At 39.4% G+C, this 22,167-nt stretch overlaps 3 protein-coding genes across 8 annotated transcripts; 1 reads left to right on the forward strand and 2 right to left on the reverse strand.

Moving 5' to 3' along the window:
• Positions 1 to 745: 745 nt before the first annotated feature.
• hps1 (HPS1 biogenesis of lysosomal organelles complex 3 subunit 1) lies at positions 746 to 21,406 on the forward strand. Of its 4 annotated transcripts, XR_013303828.1 has the most exons (24): positions 746 to 916; positions 1,901 to 2,113; positions 2,192 to 2,326; positions 3,037 to 3,179; positions 3,315 to 3,423; positions 3,912 to 4,072; positions 4,150 to 4,252; positions 4,387 to 4,465; positions 4,837 to 4,892; positions 4,979 to 5,146; positions 5,998 to 6,162; positions 6,877 to 6,953; positions 7,022 to 7,159; positions 7,847 to 7,911; positions 8,003 to 8,148; positions 8,596 to 8,709; positions 8,779 to 8,861; positions 10,040 to 10,288; positions 10,993 to 11,118; positions 11,286 to 11,378; positions 12,310 to 12,857; positions 13,458 to 13,546; positions 16,730 to 16,997; positions 20,459 to 21,406. XR_013303828.1 is itself a non-coding variant. In XM_077612987.1 (19 exons), exons 2-19 carry the CDS (start codon positions 1,950 to 1,952, stop codon positions 9,084 to 9,086), a joined length of 2,001 nt encoding a protein of 666 aa, XP_077469113.1. In that variant the 5' UTR covers positions 746 to 916; positions 1,901 to 1,949; the 3' UTR covers positions 9,087 to 9,166. The 4 variants fall into 4 exon arrangements, 3 of the variants coding, with proteins under 3 accessions (XP_077469113.1, XP_077469114.1, XP_077469112.1); XM_077612987.1 differs by lacking the exons at positions 10,040 to 10,288; positions 10,993 to 11,118; positions 11,286 to 11,378; ... (2 more) ...; positions 16,730 to 16,997; positions 20,459 to 21,406 and adding an exon at positions 8,924 to 9,166 and having other exon boundaries at positions 1,901 to 1,983; positions 2,052 to 2,113; XM_077612988.1 differs by lacking the exons at positions 10,040 to 10,288; positions 10,993 to 11,118; positions 11,286 to 11,378; ... (2 more) ...; positions 16,730 to 16,997; positions 20,459 to 21,406 and adding an exon at positions 8,924 to 9,166 and having other exon boundaries at positions 1,901 to 1,929; positions 2,052 to 2,113.
• Positions 8,958 to 13,762, reverse strand: st3gal7 (ST3 beta-galactoside alpha-2,3-sialyltransferase 7). 2 transcript variants are annotated; one of them, XM_077612989.1, is made up of 7 exons: positions 13,691 to 13,762; positions 13,382 to 13,539; positions 12,272 to 12,805; positions 11,182 to 11,368; positions 10,963 to 11,103; positions 10,491 to 10,643; positions 8,958 to 10,282 (listed from the first exon to the last, which is right to left on the reverse strand). In XM_077612989.1, exons 2-7 carry the CDS (start codon positions 13,519 to 13,521, stop codon positions 10,196 to 10,198), a joined length of 1,242 nt encoding a protein of 413 aa, XP_077469115.1. In that variant the 5' UTR covers positions 13,522 to 13,539; positions 13,691 to 13,762; the 3' UTR covers positions 8,958 to 10,195. The 2 variants fall into 2 exon arrangements, with proteins under 2 accessions (XP_077469115.1, XP_077469116.1); XM_077612990.1 differs by lacking the exon at positions 13,691 to 13,762 and having other exon boundaries at positions 13,382 to 13,673.
• Positions 14,544 to 19,387, reverse strand: morn4 (MORN repeat containing 4). Of its 2 annotated transcripts, none has more exons than XM_077612991.1 (5): positions 19,300 to 19,387; positions 18,600 to 18,726; positions 17,258 to 17,372; positions 17,061 to 17,170; positions 14,544 to 16,991 (listed from the first exon to the last, which is right to left on the reverse strand). In XM_077612991.1, exons 2-5 carry the CDS (start codon positions 18,664 to 18,666, stop codon positions 16,843 to 16,845), a joined length of 441 nt encoding a protein of 146 aa, XP_077469117.1. In that variant the 5' UTR covers positions 18,667 to 18,726; positions 19,300 to 19,387; the 3' UTR covers positions 14,544 to 16,842. The 2 variants fall into 2 exon arrangements, with proteins under 2 accessions (XP_077469117.1, XP_077469118.1); XM_077612992.1 differs by having other exon boundaries at positions 18,600 to 18,747; positions 19,300 to 19,345.
• Positions 21,407 to 22,167: the final 761 nt, after the last annotated feature.

Consider the following 22,167-nt stretch of genomic DNA (forward strand, 5'->3'; position numbering starts at 1 on the left):
GTCGCCCGTTGTCGCGGTCGGGGCGACCAAAAGACGGCGACCAAAAGACCAGCGACCAAAAGACCGGCAACCAAAAGACCGGCGACCAATCGACCGCACACGGCCCCTAGGTATGAGTGTTAGCGTGAATGGTTATCTGTCTCCTTGTGCACTGAAATTGGATAGGATATCTATCACCGTCAATGGAAATCACAGTGTAAAGAAATTTTTCATGTTGTATTTTGTATGACTATTTTAGTTGGGGCTGGTGAGCGAGTGGTTAGGGCGTCCGCCTCACAGTTCAGATATCAAAGGTTCTGACTTTCCTGTGTGGAATTTACATGTTCTCCCAGGCCTGCATGGATTTTCTCCGGGTACTCTGGTTTCCTCCCCCAAAAACATCCATTTAGGCTGGTTCAGCACTCTAAATTGTATGTAGGTATAAGTGTGAACATGAATTGTTGTTTGTCTCCTAGTGGTCCGTGATTGGCTGGCAACTAATTCAGGGTCTATCCCGCCTGCTGGCCATAGTAGGCTTGGCTCTAGCACCCCCTGCCACCCTTGCTAAGGTAAGCAGTATGGAAAATGAATGAATGAATACATAAATATCTTAGTTGGTTTTATTGTTTATTGTGTTAAAACGTCGGTGTTGGTCATGCTTTAAACTCGAGTCAGCACATGGCATTGGCACACAAACACATTTATTTAAAAATAAATAAATAAATACTACAGTGTATACCGGCTCGCACAAACACTGCCAGTGCTGAGGTCACATGATGTAGTCGTACTGCGGCCACATGATGTGGTCGTGCTGCGGCTCAAATGCGGAAGGAATGCGGAGCACAAATATGCACACAAACTGGACGAAACTTTCAAATCAAGCAAGAACATACCATTGGAACCTAATGTAAACACCGTCAGCACTTAGAAACTCAAAGTAAGTATTTCCAGCCTTGGAATTATTATATTAAATTGGTGGAAAGTACGAGTTCTTTAAGGAAGTTTGACACTTTCTTGAAAACTAACTTTTTCAGTGACGACGTAGAAAAACAGAAATATGGTGAAATTTGCCAAGTATAATCACTGTGTTTCTATATATGTAATTTGATCTGCACAACACAAAATGGGGAAGCATAGGTATCATCTACAGTATGAAAGGTTAGATGTCTGACGAGTGAGCCAACGGGAATAACGCTATTGTCCGCCATTTTGCGTCGGGACCATTCAATAAATATTAATAATATCAATATATCTAATGGAGGGTCTACAATACATTGAAACAACATAGTTTGCTCTATTTTCCACTGATTTTCAAAGGGGATGGGTTTCCCTTAATTTTAGAGATGCACAAAAATTACTGCATACTTAAAACTAATATGCAACATTTGCCTGAAAGATTGCCCGGCACTGATGTCCAATCATTTTTGTCCGGGAGGGTTGACAGCAATCATGCGCCGTCAATGGCAGTCCATAAATAAATGTATGGCCCACACTCAAACATATCGCAAGTGATGCAGCCGTTCATGGACAATGACTCGTGATTTAGTATCATCAATTTACAATTATTTTGATCATTAATTCATATTTTAGACACATTTTCATCAAGGATTTGACCCCTCTTTCCAACTCTCTTGTATTTCAACTTAACAGTAAATGTTATCCATTTTCCATTGTGGTCCTTAAAAGCAGCCCGATTGTCTGTGTGATTAATCAAAATAAGACGGTTGGAAACATCTGTTTTTACTTCGGAAAACAATCATCAGCATTTTTTTCAGTTTTTGGACCAACCCAGTAAGTGAATTGTAATCCTTTGATTTAATTTGAAGAAATGCCCTGTGTTTTTCAAAAGAAAGACATTGTTCCGTCTGTCTATTTGTTGAATAATTTATCCACATATTGATTGACAAATATTTTTTTGCAGCTCTCCACATCACATCTGATTCAATAAAGGTGCAGTATATAAGTTTTGCATGCAGGTTGCTAGATTCCTTCTAAAGAGAGAAGGCAAGTATCGCAAATGAAAGCCTTGCTCATCACCACCGAGAGTGCCGAGGTTCTCTTCCATTGGACAGACTTGGGCTTCCAGAACAGTATCCAGGAGCAGTATGGTGCCGCCCAGGAGGAAGGCCAGAGGGTAGAGATGAAAGGTTTAAATTATAGCTACATGTGATTACCTGTCTTGTAATAAATCTACAATATGTGGTCATTAAAGCTTCCAGCCTTTGAAGACAGTATCAGCACCTTGTTTGCGCCTATCATCATCTCCTGCAGCTCCATGGTGGACAGGATGGGTGACAGCTACACCTGCTTCACCACAGAGAACAACCACATCTATGTACTTCAGCAGGTACAGCAAAAAACACTAAACATAAGTAATATATAGTAAAGTAAAGTAAAATAATATAATAGTGCACTGTATAGATTTTGATCAACCAGCTAAACAAGATTAATATAGAACTGCCCTAGAGGTCGTCCTGAAGTTATACAAGCATCTCTGCAAACCACAGGCACAATTACATTACAAGTTTGAAATAAAATGAATATCTGAGCTTGTTCTCCCCCCCGAAGTTATCTATAGTTAATTGGATTATAAAACAAAAACACAAAGGAACCTTACTAAAAATAAATGTTTTATAAACTCCAAGGCGAAAATTCAATTTGCAGCATTTAAAAACTATTATTAATTAATGAGCACTATTTGGGAATCCAGTTTGTTGAACATAACATGACCAAACAACATGTTTGTACTGTAACTGTTGTATAAGTGAGGCTAAATATGAATAGGAAAACTTCCCAGTGAATTTATATGAATAACGTCCAATGGAAAGTTTCTACTTTGTATAGTAAATTATGCTATTAAAATCTATAAAGGAAAAAGTCTTGTTGTTGTTTTGTATTGTTATTCTTTTTCATTGCAGGTTTTTGGGATATAATATTCCTTTTGACACCCCAGCTATGAATATTTTCTCATACTTGGAATCCTGAGCTAGAACATGAGTTGCACTACATCTATCATTTTCCCACTTATTTGTAATGACCTTCTGTGCTGCCCTACAGTTTGACGAGTGTCTCTACATTGCCGTGAACGGGGATGGCGAGGAGGAGGAGGACGATCTGAGGAGGAAGATCTATGTGACCAAGAAGATAATAGAGGTCCTCTTCGGCATGGTCACTCTCAGCGGTAGCCTCATCAGGAGAGAGTAAGACTTGTCCGAAATGTGTACTACACCCGACTCAGTGGCAGTTTTCTTACGATTGGGGGTTTATGTTGACTTTTTGCACTCTCTATTGTTCTTCTGTCGTTGATGTGAGCTGACACAACTGTTGTTGTTTAGACTCCGTCCTCAAGACACAGAGCAAAGGGCCCGTCTGTGGAGACATCTCCAGAGTCTGTTAGACACTCACAACCACCTCAGGCAGAATGACCAGAGTTTCTTAGTGGAGGTAGAGTGTATTGACCATCTTATTTGTCCAAGGAAGACGAAACAAAATCTTCATTAGTGTTATATGTGTCTGTTTTTTTCACCTTTTTGCATTTTGCACCATCCCGGTACTGCAACAAAGTGAATTTCCCCAGTACGGGATGAATCAAATTCCATCTAATCTAATAATGTGACCCTTTTTTCTTCTCGTATTGAACATTTCCCAATTTACTTTAATACAACAAAAAGCAAAACAAAATTTTAATAAAGTTACATTGGTAACAATGTACTTTCAGTTCTTTTATATTTTGCATATTAAATGAGAAAAAAACGGTTTCTTAAAAGCATTCACTTGTTATTTGATCACAACATCTGTTTTTAATGTTTCATCGCTAGGTGGCGTTAAAAACATTTAACTGAATGTTTTGCATTTTGTATGGAGAACTGGACAAATGCAGATGCATAATGATGTTTAAGATCAGTGATTGAGGCTTTTTTTTGCCTTGTCAGGCGGTAGAGAGGCTCATCCACCCCACGCTGTGTGAGCAGTGCATTGAGTTCTTCGAGCGTCGTCTGGTTCAACAGCTTAACAACAGTGTAGAGAGGGCTGGCGAGGAGGTCCAGCATGCTTTCATCCTGGTCCACACCAAACTACTGGCCTTCTACTCCAGGTGGGGCACTTGCAGTTGCTTAACACGTTGTCTTATCTTCCTCAAATAACTTGAAACATTCACAAATTTATCTTCAGCCGTAATGCGAGCACACTCTCCACTTCGGACCTTTTGGCCCTCATCATCATGGCTCAAAACATGTATCCTAGCAGCATAGACCAAGATGACCACTCATCTGAGGTAGGCTATGTACTGGAGATGGAGATGAGGAGGAGCATTTTACAGAGTGACAATTACTTTGGCACAGTTTTTAACACTTTTAATTAGTGTTATTTTATTAATTATGAACATATTTTTTTTCTCTTTTTGTGAAGGATTTTGATAGTACCAGTGGCTCAGGCCCTGAGAGCTTTTACACACCTCAGCCTTCCCCCACTGACTCAAGCACTTCAGGTAAGTTTGTATGCAGTATATAGTTTGGATTCACCTACACAGAACAGTCATTGTTTAAGGAATGACTATTTACGTGTTTATATTTTATGCTAAAAAAAGAAAAGAGCAGGAGGATTGATTGATAGCAAAATCGAGCTATACCATTAAATTATAACTTCTTGTTCGTCTGCTATCACAAAATGGTGTTTGTGTGTAGCTTGATCAGATCGTAGCTGTATGTGTAACTCACAAAATTGGTATACTTTGATACTTTTGAGCAAACATTTTTCATACTCGATGTGTTCTTTCCCTTTAAATGTAATAATGCGTACTTTACCAATTATATGTAATGTTTCTAATTATCTCAAATTTGATCTTTTTTTATCTTCCAGAAAAACAAACAAAACAAGAAGCCACGGTGTTTGAGTTTGTGGATCCCGACATTCATGTTTGTCTTCATAATACTTTTGTGTGACATTACAACAATAAGTTCATAACATTTCCAATGTTTTCATTGCTTTGTTTTGCTTTCAGATGGCAGAAGACAGTCTACACACTCTGGATGTTCCTCCTCCTGATCCATCCGCTCCACGCAGGGTGTTTTTAGAGGTGTTTCACAAGGAGGGTCTGTATCCGATGATGCCTCACTCCATGTACTGCCTGCCTCTCTGGCCAGGAATAACACTGGTACTCCTGACTAAGGTTTGTGAATATGTGCGTCTCTCTCCTTGATAGGCCTATCGCTATAATTATACTACGTCAACTGATCTCCCAACAGGCTATCGTACAAAAGATTATTGGCCATTTCTTATGTGCTACCATTCAATATAACATCGCCTACAGGTTTTTTTGTGTGCTAAATTACATTCCATCAAAATTCATTTGTGCTGCCTTATTCTCTCTCCTTCTAAGAAAGCTTTTAACTCGTTCACGCTAGTACTGCATATTTTGGCATCGAAATGACTATACTCATAGTATTGGCAATACATATAACATTTCATATTTAAGGTTGCCCTAAAGTTTTATTATTTAAAATTAAATATCATACCACGGTGTGGTGTCGAGTGGCTAGTGGTTAGCACGTGTGCCTCACAGTTCTGAGATCGAGGGTGCAATCGTGGCTGAGTTCCAACCTTCCTGTGTGGAGTTTGCATATTTCCTCCATCATCCCAAAAACATGCATGGTAGGCTGGTTGAACACTCAACATTGTCCGCGGGTACTATGAGTGTGAGCGTGAATGGTTGCTTGTCTCATTGTGCCCTGTAATTGATTGACAATCAGTTCAGGATGTTGTCCCGTGCCTACAGTTGACTGGGATAGGCTCCAGAACGCTAGTGATAGTGATAAGCGGTACGGAAAATGAATGATTGAATTTTTCATACCTTTGTATGCAATTTTACCAGGCTTAATTTATGTTGTACTGTTCACAGCAACAGGAACACTAATTGATGATAGAATTTTTTATCGCAATAGTTTCTGGGAAAATATCTCTCATGCGACAGACCTACTTCCACGTTCTTTTTGAATTTTAACTTATACTATCCTTGTTCAGATTCCCAACAGTGCAGTGGCTGAATCCATTTACACGTTTCTGGAGGCCTTTGCCAAACTGGAGAAACGTTTGAGTGAAGGCCAGGAGGGATCATCTGCTACTAGAAGTCAACCAACCATACACGACATAAGAAGCAAACTTGACAAATTCATCAAATACATTCAAGTATTGATTTTTAGTTTTCTTTTTTTCGTATTAAACTGAACTAAACTATAAACAAAGCATCATTTTCATGGATGTTTACGGACTAATGCGCTTCATGGATCCATGATGCAGTTAGCAAATTTTCCATGCATTTTGCTGGGTGTGTTCATAATTTTTAACCACCACCCCTTTCTAAATGTAGCAGAGTGCTCTCAGAATGCATTGTCGAACTCATTCATTTTGTTGCTAGCATAGATCTCCAGGGTTCCTTTTGTGAAACAATGAGTTATTTTCAAGTATAGGTGCCAACTTGTTATCAAGGGAAGACCCTTGGCATTACTACAGAAGAATGATTTATGACTAACCATAGGTGGTTAGACATATATTAAAAGAATGGATAACCACAGTTTGCTCACATATGCCTATCGTTCCCTAAAGCCAACAAAGGTGGTTACTTCGTCAAATGTAAACAAACTGGACATTTTATTCCCAAAGAAGGTTCCGTGCGGCGGTTGGTGTCATTAAAGAAGAACCAATTAAAGCTAGGCATGAGTGGTTTGAGAGATTTAAAAAGAACAGACACCCACTGCGTGCTACCTTTCTTTTTTCTTGGATTTTATTAAATTAGGATCATGCGACTTATCATAGGGTGTGGAGATTGAGTCATTCCGTTGATTTGTGTTACCATATGTAGCTCTGGCTGAAAAGTTTGGCATTGTGCTCTTGTCAATCCAGTCATCACAGTTACAAAATGTCTGGACTGAGTTCAAGAATCGGGCCTTTTCCCGAGGTGGACCTGGCTTCAACAGAGAGTGAGTGCTTTTGCCGGCTGAGAATGTTCCCTTTTCCATGTGTAAGTCTTGCTTTGTTTTCATTGCAGTCTCATCCCTTGGTGTCAAAACATGAAGACTCAGCTATGCGGCGTTTACCGCCAGTGCTTCCTAATTGACGCTGGTCCGGCTGACATTCGTCAGAAACTTTCTCCCGTTCTGCAGGAGCGAGCCCAAGCCATGCTGCGGTGCGTATTAGGCAGTATGATATTTACTCAGAGAGCAACAGGCGTCTACAGTATTTACTGAATTCTCCGATCTATAAATTGCTGCGTAGTAGAAATCGAATTCACAGCTACCTTTAGGTCCAATTTTTCATGGGGATTTTTGTTGAATCATGGAATCAAGTACTACTATGTAGCTCCAGATTATATAGGGCCAGTGTGGAAACTATATTCCCACTGTCTTTTACATTTCATTAGAAAATATTGAGAAACAAAATTATTGTCAATTTTAGTGAAAGTTTTCCCTATCAACATCTTGTTGTCAATATATGAATCATTCAAAGCCCTATTCAGTCATACTTAAATAACATTTTAAAACATTTTGATTATTTTTTTGTCCTATACAGATTTATGTAGCTAAACATGTTTGCCCACAAACTGCCAATTATTGGATTTTTTTTCTATCCAGGTTATATCCCATAAACTCTAGAGAAATGCATTGAATTTCTGCCATGTATAATTGGCTAATTAGATATTTGGGATATTGAGTTGTTATAATGGTATATCTGATATATTGTTTGGAGTATAGTTCAAACCCAGTTCTTTAATACAAAGCCTTAATGGGGTGTGCTGAAGTGGACGTGAATTTCTCATTAATATGTTGCTCAATGTGTCTCCTATCTTCCTTTTCCTTGTCTTGTTTGCTCCCAGGGAAAAGCTAATAGACTGGAAGGACTTCTTGCTAGTGAAAAGCAAGCGAAACATAACCATGGTGTCATATCCTGTCATAGAATCACCCTATCACTAATATATCCTCGAATAAGACATCTCATAGTACTTATGCTGTCCTTGACCCATTTGACCTCACGTACCTGGAGGACTTCCCAGGCCTCATCCACTTCATTTGCGTGGATCGATCCACTGGCCAGATGATTGCACCGTCCCTCAATGTCACTGAACGCACCACATCCGAGCTGGGGAAAGGACCAGTGGCTCAGTTTATTAAAAACAAGGTGAGTTGCACTTGTCAGGCAAATATTGTCTACAATTTCAAGTGGGTGACTTAACCTAGCAACGCCACCTTTTAATGATCCTCTTCAGATTGTAAATTTAATTGGCTCTATTTAATGTTTATGATAGGTTTGCTGCAATATCTGCCATTGTATGAACTCTGCAGATACTTAATAGATACTACTCTAAAGCAGGCTTTTTTGTCCAAGCACAACCTAAAAAAATAGTTTTTTTCAGACATATAGAAAATAGGATAGCAGGATACTATATCAAATAATTGCCTCCTAAATGTATTAAAATTGAGTGTTATTAGCTTATATATATATATATATATATATATATATATATATATATATATATATATATATATATATATATATATATATATATATATATGTGTATTTTTTGCATAATGTTGCCTCAACCTACTCCTCTGTATTACATTAAAGGTGTGGAGGCTAGTGAGCACAACACGGCGATACCTCCAAAAGGGTTACTCTACTGTCACGCTACGAGACGGCGACTTCTATTTCTGCTACTTCCTCTGGTTTGAAAATGAAACTGTAAGTTTGTTCATTTACCTTCATGAGGAAAGACTATTTCACATTAAATTAACTTGTGTAACCTGTCAGGGCGACAAGTTGGAGGCAGTGGAAATGCGCCCCCTACCCGATGACTCTGCCCCCATTGGGACGCTGGCCTGGGATTACTACAGGTGAGAGGACTTCACTGGACTTTTTTTAAAAAAGCATTTCAACTTACATTGACTGTCTTCAGGAAGCTGCTTCGCTCCTACAGTAAGAGCCATCAAGGTGAGGTAGTAAAGTGCTATGAGTTGCTCACGGTGCACCTGGGTGTCATTCCCACTGACATCATCCTGCAGCACTGCAAACAGCTGGCCAGCAAGCTGTGGGAGCCTTCGCGCAACCCACTCCTCTAGACATTCAGCATATAGTACTGTAGAATAAGCCCACTTTAGTTGTGCACATTTTAATATTTTATTATACCACTTTTGTGACAGTCTGCTTCTTTTTTTCCTGCCACCAACACGGCAACATTAAAACATTTAGGTATATTTTGTATGTTTTGAGTGAAACTTCAGCCATTCAATTGTCTCCTGCATACATAAAAAAAATTTGGTTCCTTCACTGTCATGCTGCATAAGTATTCATTCATGTTAATGACAGGTGTCATGTCATGATAATGGCTGTCATATGCCAATCTCTTAAGAAGCATTTAAATCAAGTGTTATTGTTCACATGAAGTTTTATCTTTCTTTACAGAAAAGGAATTACTATATTTTTCTGGCATGCATTGTCTTTAGCAGTCCATATATGTAGTTTAGTGAGAGTTTTCTTTTTTAGGGGAAGGTCACACTTAAAACCACATCCATCCATCTTCCACACTTAAGTGTATCCTTGTCGGGGTCGCGGGGTTCTGGAGCATATCCCAGCTGACTTCAGGCAACAGACAGAGTACAACCTAAATTGTTCACCAGTCAGTCGTAGGACACACACAAGACAGAAAACCGTACGCAGTCACAATCACACTGCCACTGGGTTGGAATCGATCCCATGCTGCCTGAATGTACTACTATGCCATCAGTGACTAACTCTTAAAACTCTTAAAAATGTGTTCTCATTTTTCCTTCCAAACGTACCATCCAAAATTGTGTGTATGAGTGTATATGTCAATAGGTATACCGACTCAAACATTCATAAATAACTGGTTGTGACGGGGCTATCTTTGTTACCAAATCACTATAAAGTAGGCCCACTATTATTGGGGATGATGATGTAACTTCCTGTCAAGAAGGGCATTTTCAGTCATGTACTTATCCTCTAATCTTTATGTGTATAGTTGAATTCACCAAGTTCTTTGTCAAACCCTAAGGATGTGCTTCAAAGGTCAGTTTCCACCGCTTCCAAGCAGCTGCGTGGTCACAGTAATGTAGGACATCATCATCATAATCAACCTCACGGCGGGAAGGAAAGGGAGGAGGTGAGCACGTTCCAAGTTCACATTAGAGTCAGCGTCTGAGCATCCGCATCACAGAGCTCCCGTGAGGTCGCTGACAGCACCGGCTGCTACCAGCTGCCGCAAAAAGAGCTTCTCAGAGGAGACATCATGAACTACCTGCAGGTACAAGAACACAAAGTAGAGCAAACACCTCCTCTGAGGCCAAACACACAATGGGACAGCACTTCATTGTATACATTTAATATGCCTGGATTATTATGAGGGATTCCTGTCGAATACCATTGTAAACATCAGACAATTCAAAAACTAGAGACTTTTGCTGGTAATAACTTGCATTGAACACGACTGATATAGTTGGACTTACTTGAGCCTTCATGGCAGCCATGCGTATGGTCTCGTAGTAGTGAAGACGGGCGTGTGGGTGCTGCATGTTATATCCAAAGCCTGCTAGGCTCACATGATCACAGAGCTGTAGCGCCATGACCACTGCACCAGCCCCGAGAGTGGGCACCCTTAACTTCAACACAACACATGCTTACTACAGTATTTCTTCCTGCCATTTAGTAAAGAGCAGTTTCTTCAAATATCTTTGTAAGGAAAAATAGTTATCAGTTCATTTTCCATTTAAAACAAAAACATGTTTTTGCGATAATTCCGTTTACGATATTTAGGAATCATTCTGTTCATTTACTGTAGCTTGAAATGTAAAGGATCAAGACCTAACAGCCATACATGATAAACATATAAATGTACGTGGGTCATTTTTGACCCAATTATGGAAGAGTCTGGGGTCCAGTCACATCTGAGGGTTAATGAGGTGCAAAAAAAACACTCACTTTTCTTTGTGTGTGGGAATATTTCTGCAGAACTTCCCCAGTCCTGCGAATAATATCTGGATGGAGGATTTGAAAGTTATCTGCCTTCAAAGGGATATCATCCACCACATCCTTCCAGAACCACAATTTGGACCAGAATCCCTTTTGAAGAGTGAAGTAAGGCCAATATCTATTTTGTATTTCAATTCAATGTTTCCATTTCTGTTGGTGCGCACCCACCAGAGGTTGTTTAGTGATGATAGACGTGAGCCAGTCCAGGTCCAGACTCTTGAACACCACAAGAGCAATGATGGAGGTCTCCTTGTACTCATTGGCGGAACTAGGTGCTCCCTCGGGGTAAATCAACCGGATAGTGGTGCGAGAACCAGTGTCTCTCTCATATCCCAGCACTGGAGCGTTATTCATCCTCGAGGGGGGTAAGAAACAAAATTCACATGATTATTTTTTTACAACAAAGTCTGGATGCAAGGTGCACAAGTGGGAGCATTATCTCAAACAACAGAATAGCTGCTACAGTTACCGTTCAGTTATAAAATGTTTAAAGTTCAATATATTTTTCACGAATATGGCAGGAGAGCAAAAGAGGAACGGGGTAAAGAGGAGCCGAATGCAGGTCAGCAAGACAGGAGCAAGTACCCAATCCAATATGCTTTATTATTAACAAAAGTACTGAATTATAAATGGGAGAAAGAACAAACAAATGCTCCTTGTCTTACAAGGAAAAACCCTTGCACCAGAAATGCTGGAATTGAAGAAAAAAAAACACAACAACATGACATTTTTAAAATACTTGTTCTAGCTTTCTTCAAAGCTAACATTTTGTTATGAAATAACCCAGTTGTTTAAAAAATACTTAATCTCTAGGGTCCTTCATTCATTCATTTTTTTGTACTGCTTATTCTCACATGGCTCGCGGGGGTGCTGAAGCCTACCCCAGCCAACTATGGGCACCAGGCAAGGGAGACCCTGAATTGGTGGCCAGCCAATCGCAGGGCACAACCATCCACTCAAACTAATACCTGGGGACAATTTAGAGTGTTCAAACGGCCTAACAAAAATATTTTTGTGATGTGGGAGGAAACTGGAGCACCAGGGGAAAAAAACATGCAAGCCTGGTGAAAACATGCAAACTCTACACAGAAAGGTCAGAACACACCTGGTAGTGAACGCTCGATTTCAAAACCATGAAATTGGGCCTTTCTCAGACAGTAATTTGGCAGAACAAATTATTCGAATTTTTTTAAGCACAACTTGTTTTGTTATTAACGGATAGTAAAACATCTCTCACCAATCTGTTTGCCAAACACACCTGATGATGACATCGTACTGATCTATATGCGTTCCCAGGCGACTCCCATGAAGGACTCCTCCACTGCCCACCACCACACATCTTGTACAGCGGCCTCCTCTATGCAAAGACCAAGGCAGGCCGGGTTTGGGCAAAGAGGCCAGTGCCCGAGCCAGATGCTCTTGACTCCCACGGAGACCCAGAGGAGGGGACTCATCCCATGCTGCGGCTCTCCCTTCTCGCCGTAGAAACACTGGGATATCCGTCAGGGCTGATGAACATGGAAGCTGCTTGAGATGCTCCACGCACCAGTGACGGCGACACCGACCAGACAACAGAGAGGCTGAATGGTTAAGTACATCCTGAAAATGAGGAGACTGTGCATGTGCATCATGTCGGCAAGGGTGCCTTTGTTGGTGTGTATACATACAAACCTCCTGGTTGAAATATTGATTATCAGACAGAGCGAATTTATCCAGGGGGAAATATGCTGGAATAAGAATAGCAGCATAGCATCCAACCAGAAGAAGCATACAGATGACAGCGTTTTCAGTCCTGGATAACAACATCACAGTATTATGTTGGCTTCTTAGCTGACCATGGCCAGGTGAGCATGTAAACCAATGGTACTGGCACTCTTCTGTTAAAATAGCTTTGACAGAGACACTCAAGCAAAAACTTTAGTATTTGTTGTCTCATTTGGACTAGGGAAACCTGCTTAAAAAGTTTTAGAATACATACACTTTTATAATTAGCAATAGTTTTTTGCTGTTATTTTCTAGCAACGTCTCATAATGATTTTGGAGACACTCTTATGGTCTTTTACCCTCCATCCTGATCAAAGTCACCTGAGAAAGGTAACATAACATCAGCAACTTTAGTGAAATTAAGGCTAAATATAAGTCTATAAATTCAGAAAAATGATAGAACAAATTCTGATTATGACATCGTATGTGTATTTGAAGATTTTCAGTTGCATGATGTTTGATTTTAGAGTAGCATGATGCAGCCCAATTCTTTTATTTATTTATGTATTTGTTTTACAAGACCCAAACCCAACCCAAGGGCTTTAGCTTCATCATCAAAGCATTGCAATATAGCAGTTTTCCTGTTCCACTTTTTAATTTTTACCTGCTAATGAAAAAGTCTCTTCCTGCTGTATCTGCTTGTCTGATTGCTGCATGTGTCCTGAACTCTGCCTCGACAGCCTCAGGCAGATGAAGCGATACATCATGGGGCTCTTTTACACTCAAGCGATTGAGGGTCACCATTCTAATGACACACTCCAACTCGCAGGTAAAGTATATATATTTACTTTTTACACATAAGAGAAGAGTAACTCAATAGCATTGTTTTTTGGTTATCATTATTCCATTCCATTAACAATTTTGTATTTTAAACTGTACATAATGGAAAAGTGTTGAAAAAGACTTTAAATACCTGCCAAGTCCTATAAAGGTATCAGGAAAATTACTACATGGCGGAACTCATGTCCAGGGCGGTGAAATGGCCGAAGCTGCTTAGTACCTTACCTCTCTGACTAGCACTAGTTATACATTAACAGTAGAGGTTTGGACATTGTTTCAATTCAAGTCTGACCCCTACCCAACCCCATGACGCAAACCAAATTGTATTAGATTTATTTTAACCTATTCTAACAAAAGCCTCTAATGAGTTGTATTTCATGTTAAGTGATGTTTACTCGCTTGTCAATGAAACACACCTTTAGCGTATGGAATACAGGTGTCCCATGTACAATAATGGCTTTGAGGGGTGTTTCCGAGACAAGGGAAAAATAAGAAAAAGCTGGAATGTGCAGTCCTTTATTTCCACCAGAGTTACGTTCGATGAATAACCCAGAATAGTTTGTATTCCAGAACACGCTAACCACCAACAGAGCCCCCATTATTTAGATTTTTTTTTCATGGCCGAACATAAAAAAAACCTTTTGCTAATTGCTGCCTACTATTAAACATGACATGGAGTTCAGGTGATTTTCTGTTGATTAGATATGGTGACCATAATGTTCACAATGCTATTTTTAGAAATACTTCCCCATTAATGTGTTCTCCATCATGGCTCATGATTGTGTCTCTCTGCGGGTAATGTATGATGTTGAAGTGGACTCACTGAGCACTTCTGTGGAGTCTAGGGACTATGCAGAATTGTATTTTAGCATTCCTTCTGCTGAGTTAAATAGAAGAGAGGTGAATTGTTCTTTATGTATGTTTTTTACACAAGTAGAACTTAAAATATTTGTTAAAAAAGACAAAAACTACACATGTCCAATCAGTAAAAGATTTTATTCAACACCCCTTTACCACACGTGCCACATTATCTCTCAAAGTAATTAGTGTGAAATAGATAAATAAACAAATGGTGTAACCATGGTGATGATACTTGCCTGGCAGGTGAATCTCTGTAGAGGCACAGCAATATTAAAGCACCATACATATAATTCTTTTGCCTTTTGTAGTTTGCAGCAGTCAAAATTAAAATAGAGACATGAAATAAAAACACACAAGGAATATTAAATGATCCTAGTGTGGTTTTGGAACATGCACCGCTTGGCATTTTTCCAACTCAGTCTTTACAATTGGACTCTGCAGTTTATTTATGTTAATAAAATTCAGAGTTCAAAGCAAGCAACAATGAGAGCCTATATTGATTTTTTTTAACCCTCATGTATTATAGAAATGAATACAACAATAACACACACGATACTTTGGGAGCATTTAAAATGGAGGTCTGATTAAACCTTTAGTTTTATCTTTATCTGCAATAATGTGCCAACTTTTGGATTCTTTGAAATAGGAAAAAAAAAACATTTGGATGTGCCCGGTATATGATTCCCACATCCAATATTTTATCACTCTTTGGTTGAAGGTTGGAAGCAAGCAACCACAAAACACTTTTGAAGGCCTATTTTTCATCACATAGTAGTTGTTGCATCTCAATGCTTCTCTGATATACGCTACAGCACAGTAGGTCCAAGTCAATACAATCACTGTGCACCGCACAAAAAACACACAGACTGTACATAAAGTATTTCAGCTAGCTGCCTCAGTTTAGGTCCTGGTCTAAAGGCCTTGTTTTTTCAACATCAGGTTTGAAAATGTCCGGATAGGAAGTGCTTCTATTGTGAACATTGTACAATGAATTCCTCTCTGGAGTCATTACCACATACAGTCAAGCGAGTACCGCTTGGATCTCTGGAGTTGCAGCTTAGCAACATGTCTGTCAAAGTGAAGGCAGCCTTCAAGTATGCGACGCAAATCCATTTGTATGTTCTGCGCTCACAAACACACATACACATGTGCACAGATGATAGCAATGATGCAGAAGAGGAGAAGATGAGCAAATGAGCTTGGTGCACCCCAAAACAGCTTTAAGGCAAAAGGGAAAAGAAGATGAAAATGGAGATGCATCATTCTGTAGTTTTTTCTTTTTAAGTGCACGAGATCTCAGCTTGTTTGACAGCACGTTTGGTACACTATAATTAAAAGTAATATCACCCTCCGTTCCATCAAGAATGGTTAGAGTATTATTTTCTCAATTTATGTCATTTTAAAAAGTCACTAAATTACATTCGTTTTTTTATGTGCAACAATCCTCTCTTGGGAGGTATAAAAGGGAGAATATTTTTGTTGCAGGGCTGTTGTGTTATTATAGTGCATCATTTGAAGTTAGGTAAAATTTGTAGATAGGAATGCAAATCTGATTGGAAAAGCAAATTGTGTTTTACTGCGGGAGTATAAGGAGCAATGCTGAAAACGAAGTGGGAGAAATGAAAAACAAAAAATACCTTAGGAAAATAAAACGTGTCATTGGAGAAGATCCAGTCCTCATTTTAACCCTGCTAACATGTTAGGATTGATGATTGAAATATAACAATACCATCAGTTTTTACTCCCCCACCAAATTATTCATGACTTTTTCCTCATAAAATTACAACTTCTCTCCTTTTCTTAAATTAATGCAATTCTGTTGTAGTTATGCAATTTTTCACATCAAGTTAGGCCATTTTTATCTTATAAAAATACCAGAAAATGTTGAAAAATATTTTAAATAATTTTTATCCCCTTGTGAAATTGTTTTTATGTCAAGAAATGACATTTATTTTTCTGCAGATAACCTTTTCTCGAGATTATGACTTCTGAATGGAGTTCATATCTTATAAAATCTTTTAACATGTTCCTAAAAACCTTGACCATATCATCAAGTGTTATGTCTTTGCACTTATACATCTACGAATTATTTTTTAATGATTTTCTGTCATTTCTATCATTTTCATCGGTGTGGTTATTTTCAGCATGGCCAAATATGTCCTTAATAGTCAACTAATGTATAAAATATGTTGCCCGAGTCCCCTCCTCAGTCTTTTGTTATCACATTTAGACACTGATAATGAGTGTGAACTCCAAAGTAGAGTAAATATGCATATGACAAATGAGGTTTTCTGTTTTCCCAAAAACATAGTGCAGAAGAAACGACAATGTCATGAAGGGTAAAGAGCATGAGGGGGAGGAGTACACCTCCCTGAGGCACTGCAGAACAAGCAAAAACCATGACGTGATGTCAAGATCTGGCAGTCAAAGAGCAACACTGCGAGCGTTGTTGGCCGATGCCTGCGCCCTCTGCACCACGCTAGTACATTTCTCTCGCCTTTGGAGTTTGTGGTTCTGAAACAAGCCCTCGTTCCTGGGAATGCCATGCGTTCCGTGTGGGAACGTCAACAGTCCTGCAGGTAAACACAGCTCAGTTTCAATGTTTTACTCCACAGTTGTCGTGTAGGTAACATGGCACTGACCGTATCCTTCCACACGCCCATCTTTGAATTCTCCCTCAAACTTCATTCCGTCGACACGACTAAAGATTCCCAGACCCTGAAACTTTCCATGTGCGAACTCCCCCTCGTACCTGCCGTAGCGACAATACAAAATGCAATAATATTAAAAGATCACTGCTTGTGAGAAGAACAAGGTAGATTGCTATTTGCTGGCGCACCTGGACCCATCCGTAAAGAGCAGAACTCCAGCACCATGAAAAAGTCCGTCCTCAAACTGCCCTGAGAAACAGGTTCCATCCTGGAACTTGAGCTGGCCGGTGCCATGCCTCCGACCTAGAAAAAGAGCATGATGACACCGTTAAAGAATGCCAAACTATAGTAACACTGGTTGACTGCCTAACTCTAACATCCTTATAGCCAAACTAATATCGTTAGATGTCTTTAATACAAAATAGTAAGATGGACAAGGCAGAGAAACTAACTATTTTCCAAGCCGTGCCACCTCTGTCTATCACGTGAATTACTACAGACTTCCTTGTGAACCTCCCCACTGTCAGCTAAAGGTTTAGAAGTAAATTAGGAGTCCCATCTGCCTCCTGTGTGACAGGAATTAACTGTACTCTAATCCATCTGATATTTAGCAGGGATTTTTGCTTCAGGAATCAGCCAGGGAATGATCTAACCTCCCCTTGATACCCTGTAGTGTCCAAAAAAAGGGCTTCACCACGAATTGATGAGATAAGATCTACAGTAGACTTATGCACTGCACAGGTTTATTAATAGCATACAGGATTTAGGTGTGTGTTCTTAAAATATAACTGGGAAGAGAATAAAAGCAGTACTTTTACATAGCACTACTCTAGTGTCTCTCAGGTTTTTGGGTGGGTGATTCCCTTGGCGGCACGGTGGAAAGCACGTCTGCCTCACAATTCTGAGATTTCGGTTTTGACCTTGCTTTGTGGAATTGGCATGATTTCACCGTGCCTATGTGAGTTTTCTCCTGGTACTCCAGTTTCCACCCACATCCCAAAAACATGCATGCGAGGCTGGTTGAACACCCTAAATTTTCCTTGAGTATGAGTCTGATGATGAATAATTGTTCATTTCTTTGTGTCCTGCAATTGGATGAAAACCAATTCTTTGTCCACATTTGGCAGGGATAGTCTCCAGCACCCCCCACGAGGATAAGTAATTATGCCAAATAGGAAAAACAAAGTCATGAAAATCGTGATTGTTTGTCCTTCAATGCACATTGTGCAGTTCATTTGGGAATGCGTCTTTGGCACCTGGGGGCAGTATAAATTGCACACATGCTTATTATTTACTTGTGGCCCGCCTCCTCTCTGCTTATCAGTTCAGGAGATTTGTTCTTTCCAGAGGATAAAGAACACAAGCCTGCAGCACTCCTAGAATCAAGTTTGTGGTCGTACATAAGAGTAAAAAAAGAGCAAATGATGGTGGTTATAATGGCGTTGAGGGTTGGGGAGGAACAGAACTTTTCACTTGTATCTTAAGGCGCCCCGATACGCATTCATAGATCTATACTTGGTCAGCACTTGCCTTCCTTCCACTCGCCATGATACTCCTCTCCAGTGGCATAGGTGAAGGAGCCTCTGGTCAGTGTCATGTTGCCCCCTCAATTGGACAAACACATCAAGGTACAAGAGGTTTACCTTTGGCCTCCCACCTGAAGCAGGGACAAATCACCCTAATGAGATTATTACGGTGTCACCAGACAGAAGGAAAAGCATCTCTTTGGATCTCACATTCATGTATCATAGAACATTATCATAATGTTAAACAACTTAAATTGAGCTACAATTGAGGTTCTCTGTGCGGCCCTAGGATATTATCAGAAAATGCTCACACGGTATAGAATTTTACCTATTCTGTATGACGTCTCATGTCTCACATTTGTTTTTATTTGTTAAATGGACAGAATGGGCGCACGTGACCATTTCAATCAAATGCTGCTGCAAACAAGTGTGATCAAATGGAAGCCAGGTGTCATTTTTCGCACACAGTCGTCTTTTTAAAAAAATTATGTAACGAATGTCGGAATGTCACCTATAATAACCCTGTTATAATTAAAAGAAAAGCACACTAGTGACTGTATCCCTCTGTATTTAGGGTAAGCATTGACGCAAATATTCTTGCAAGATAATACCGTAGATGCCCCTTTTTCTAACGAGTCAATTATCAGCTCTAACGGTAGTAAAAAGCAAGAATGGTAAAAAATGGGAAATGTTTATTTATTTACCTGCACGCTACGTTTGTTGTCTCTGAATCATGTAGGCGACGTAAAGGAGCCGATGGGCGTAAAAAATATGATAACCGGTGGAGGACCGTATGATGCCTTTATGTGGCTCGTAAAGTAGCAACTTTACGGAGAAGCAGGTAATAAATACGCATTCGATCCTCCACGTTGGGTGTTACACATAATTTATTATAAAACGTGTTAATTTAGTTAGAATGTTGCGTGACAATTATGTGTTTGTATGCTCTTTATAGCAAGCTATTAGCTTTCCACTATTCTGGTGTGCAAATGTCCGATATATTTGGAGGCATCATTACATCAGCACCATGGCTAGCAGCCTTGTTACTTTTTCATTGCCTGAGTGTATTTGCTCATTGAAAAAAAGTCCCCGTGGTTGCAGTCGCGGCGCTTCAGCGGCAAAGCAATATTTACCGTAATATCCTTCCGGCTACACTCATTATATTACGTGTAAAAATTGTAACACTTTGATTAAAGTCTGCGTTTTACTGTCACTATAATACAGCGCCTATAATAATCCAGGACCGCCCTGCCACAGTTCTATGCTCGAGGGTTCGATCCCAGGTGAATAAATTGCCCCTAGGTATGACTTTGTGCGTCAATGGTTGTCCGTGCTCTTGTGCCCTGCGATTGGCGGGTGTCCCCCGCCTGGTGCCTATAATTGGCTGGGATAGGCTCCAGCACCCCTTGACTATTGTGAGGATAAGCTGTTCAGAAAATCAATGAATATATATTTCCACTCCATCCCTCCAGAGTGGTGCTTGTGCATCCTCTTGGGTTCCTTACTGATGCGATAGAAAAACCATATTGATGTATTGTTTTAAACTTTTGCAAAATTTTCATTCATTCATTTTCCAAACCACAAATCCTTACAAGGGTTGCGTGGCCGGCCAATCGCAGAGCACAACAAGACAAACAATCAATCACTCATACCTATGAACAGTTTAGAGTGTTCAAGCAGCCAACAATGCATGTTTTGGGGACGTGGGAGGAAATCGGAGTAGCTGAAACCCTCAACCCTAGAACTGTCAGGCCGAAGCACTAACCACTTGTCCACCGGGCCCCCTGGTGCAAACTTATTCTTTCAAAGAACATCGATCTACTTCAACTTTAATTGAGTCAAGTGTTGTCTATTTTGATGCAGGATATGGATCCTTTCTCTAAAGAGCTGGGAAACCTTAAAGAGGAAATTCAACAATAAACATGTACTTTGCAACCATCATTTAAATTTATTTCACGCTTTGGAAGTGTAAAGCCCATACCGTTGTGTGATGTGAATTAATTGAGCTTTCAAAACCATATGCAGTCGATGCCTGTTTCACATCATATTCATCTACGGGAGCAATTATTGCAGAGAGCAGCTTGCTTGTGATTAAGTCACGCTTTGTTATGGTTGCGTAATGAGTCTGTAAAGATGATAAGGCAGTGATAAATGATCCCACGAGGCTCCATTATGACTATTATGACCTCCTAGCTATCAGCAATAAATAATTATATAGTGTGTGCTTCTGAGATGCCTAGTTGTTGGATTAAATTGTTATGAATTAATTTGAAATGTTGACATTTTTGTTTGTTTGTTTTTAAACTATGAATTAATCACTTGTTACATTGTCAAAATGAGTTTGTTACGTTTTTTGTAAACACGTTTTTTGAATGCTTCTTATGACAGCATTGTAAGACTCATACTCATGACATAAAAGCTATCATACTGACAAGCATGTCATGATACTTGAATGAAAGAATGCTGTTGATAGGTGTCAACCCTAACCCAAAGGCATTTATGCAGAAAACCTTTCATCAAAAATGATATAAATTTTTTTGAAGACAGTTAACATCTGTTATGAGCATTCATTCATATTCATGACGGGTGTTAAAACACTTCTTATGACACTGTCATCTGCATTCAAATAATGTGTAAAACTTTTTTATTTTTACCTGTTTTTCTTTGTTTTGTTCATCTTTTTGGACACGCTGATTGATACATTTTCGCAGTAAACGTTTTATTGTGTCACATGGAAGTTTTGGTACTCTACCTTATTTTCTATATTGTAGTGTTTTTTATATCTGGACAGAAGACTGTCTATGGGGAATCAGAAAGAACAAGGGGATAGGCATTACAATAATGACATTATGACGAAAAAAAAGATAAAGTAATACATCTGCTACCTATACATAAGTGGCATTAAAGGCTCATTACAGCTTCATTTATTGTGGGGACAGCAAGTGGGGAGAGTATAAACCTGATGACCAATGGGACAAGACCCAGAAAGCTAGGACAGATTTGTGTATGACAGGATAGGGTGATGGTACAAGTGGTGCTATTGATATGCAAGAGGGAACCGATGTGTGTTATGTTTGTTCATGGCACCAAGAGCTATATTCTGGTAAGTGTCCCTTGTCCCGTGATGCCAATTCATGAATACAGAGTCTTACAGGTGTGGATACAAATGCTTCATAGGAAATAAAAATATATTTATTAAAATTGCTTTAGAATGTCAAAAAAAGTCATTCTTAATGGATGGTAGTGTACTACAAAAAATGTCAGTTAAAGGGTATCCACTAATGGTACACTCTCCAAGCTTTTAAGTTATTTTCAATGTAATTTTGTTGCTCTATACTTGTTAAATGTTCAATGATAATCAAGACACCAGAGGCCAGGATTGAAGCCTTAATCTCAGATTGTGAGGCGGATGTGCTAAACACTCTCCACCGCGCTGCAAAATCTAAAATTATTGTTTCATAATTTGTTATTAATTTTTTTTATTACTTGTGTTTTTTCATTGTTCTTTAACAGAAAAAAGGGAACTCAAGTGGATCTTTGTTCATTGCTTCATGCATAAGGTAGGTCAAAAT

Source organism: Stigmatopora argus, chromosome 11, assembly GCF_051989625.1.
Source record: "Stigmatopora argus isolate UIUO_Sarg chromosome 11, RoL_Sarg_1.0, whole genome shotgun sequence".
In the NCBI taxonomy this organism is placed as follows: Eukaryota; Metazoa; Chordata; class Actinopteri; order Syngnathiformes; family Syngnathidae; genus Stigmatopora; species Stigmatopora argus.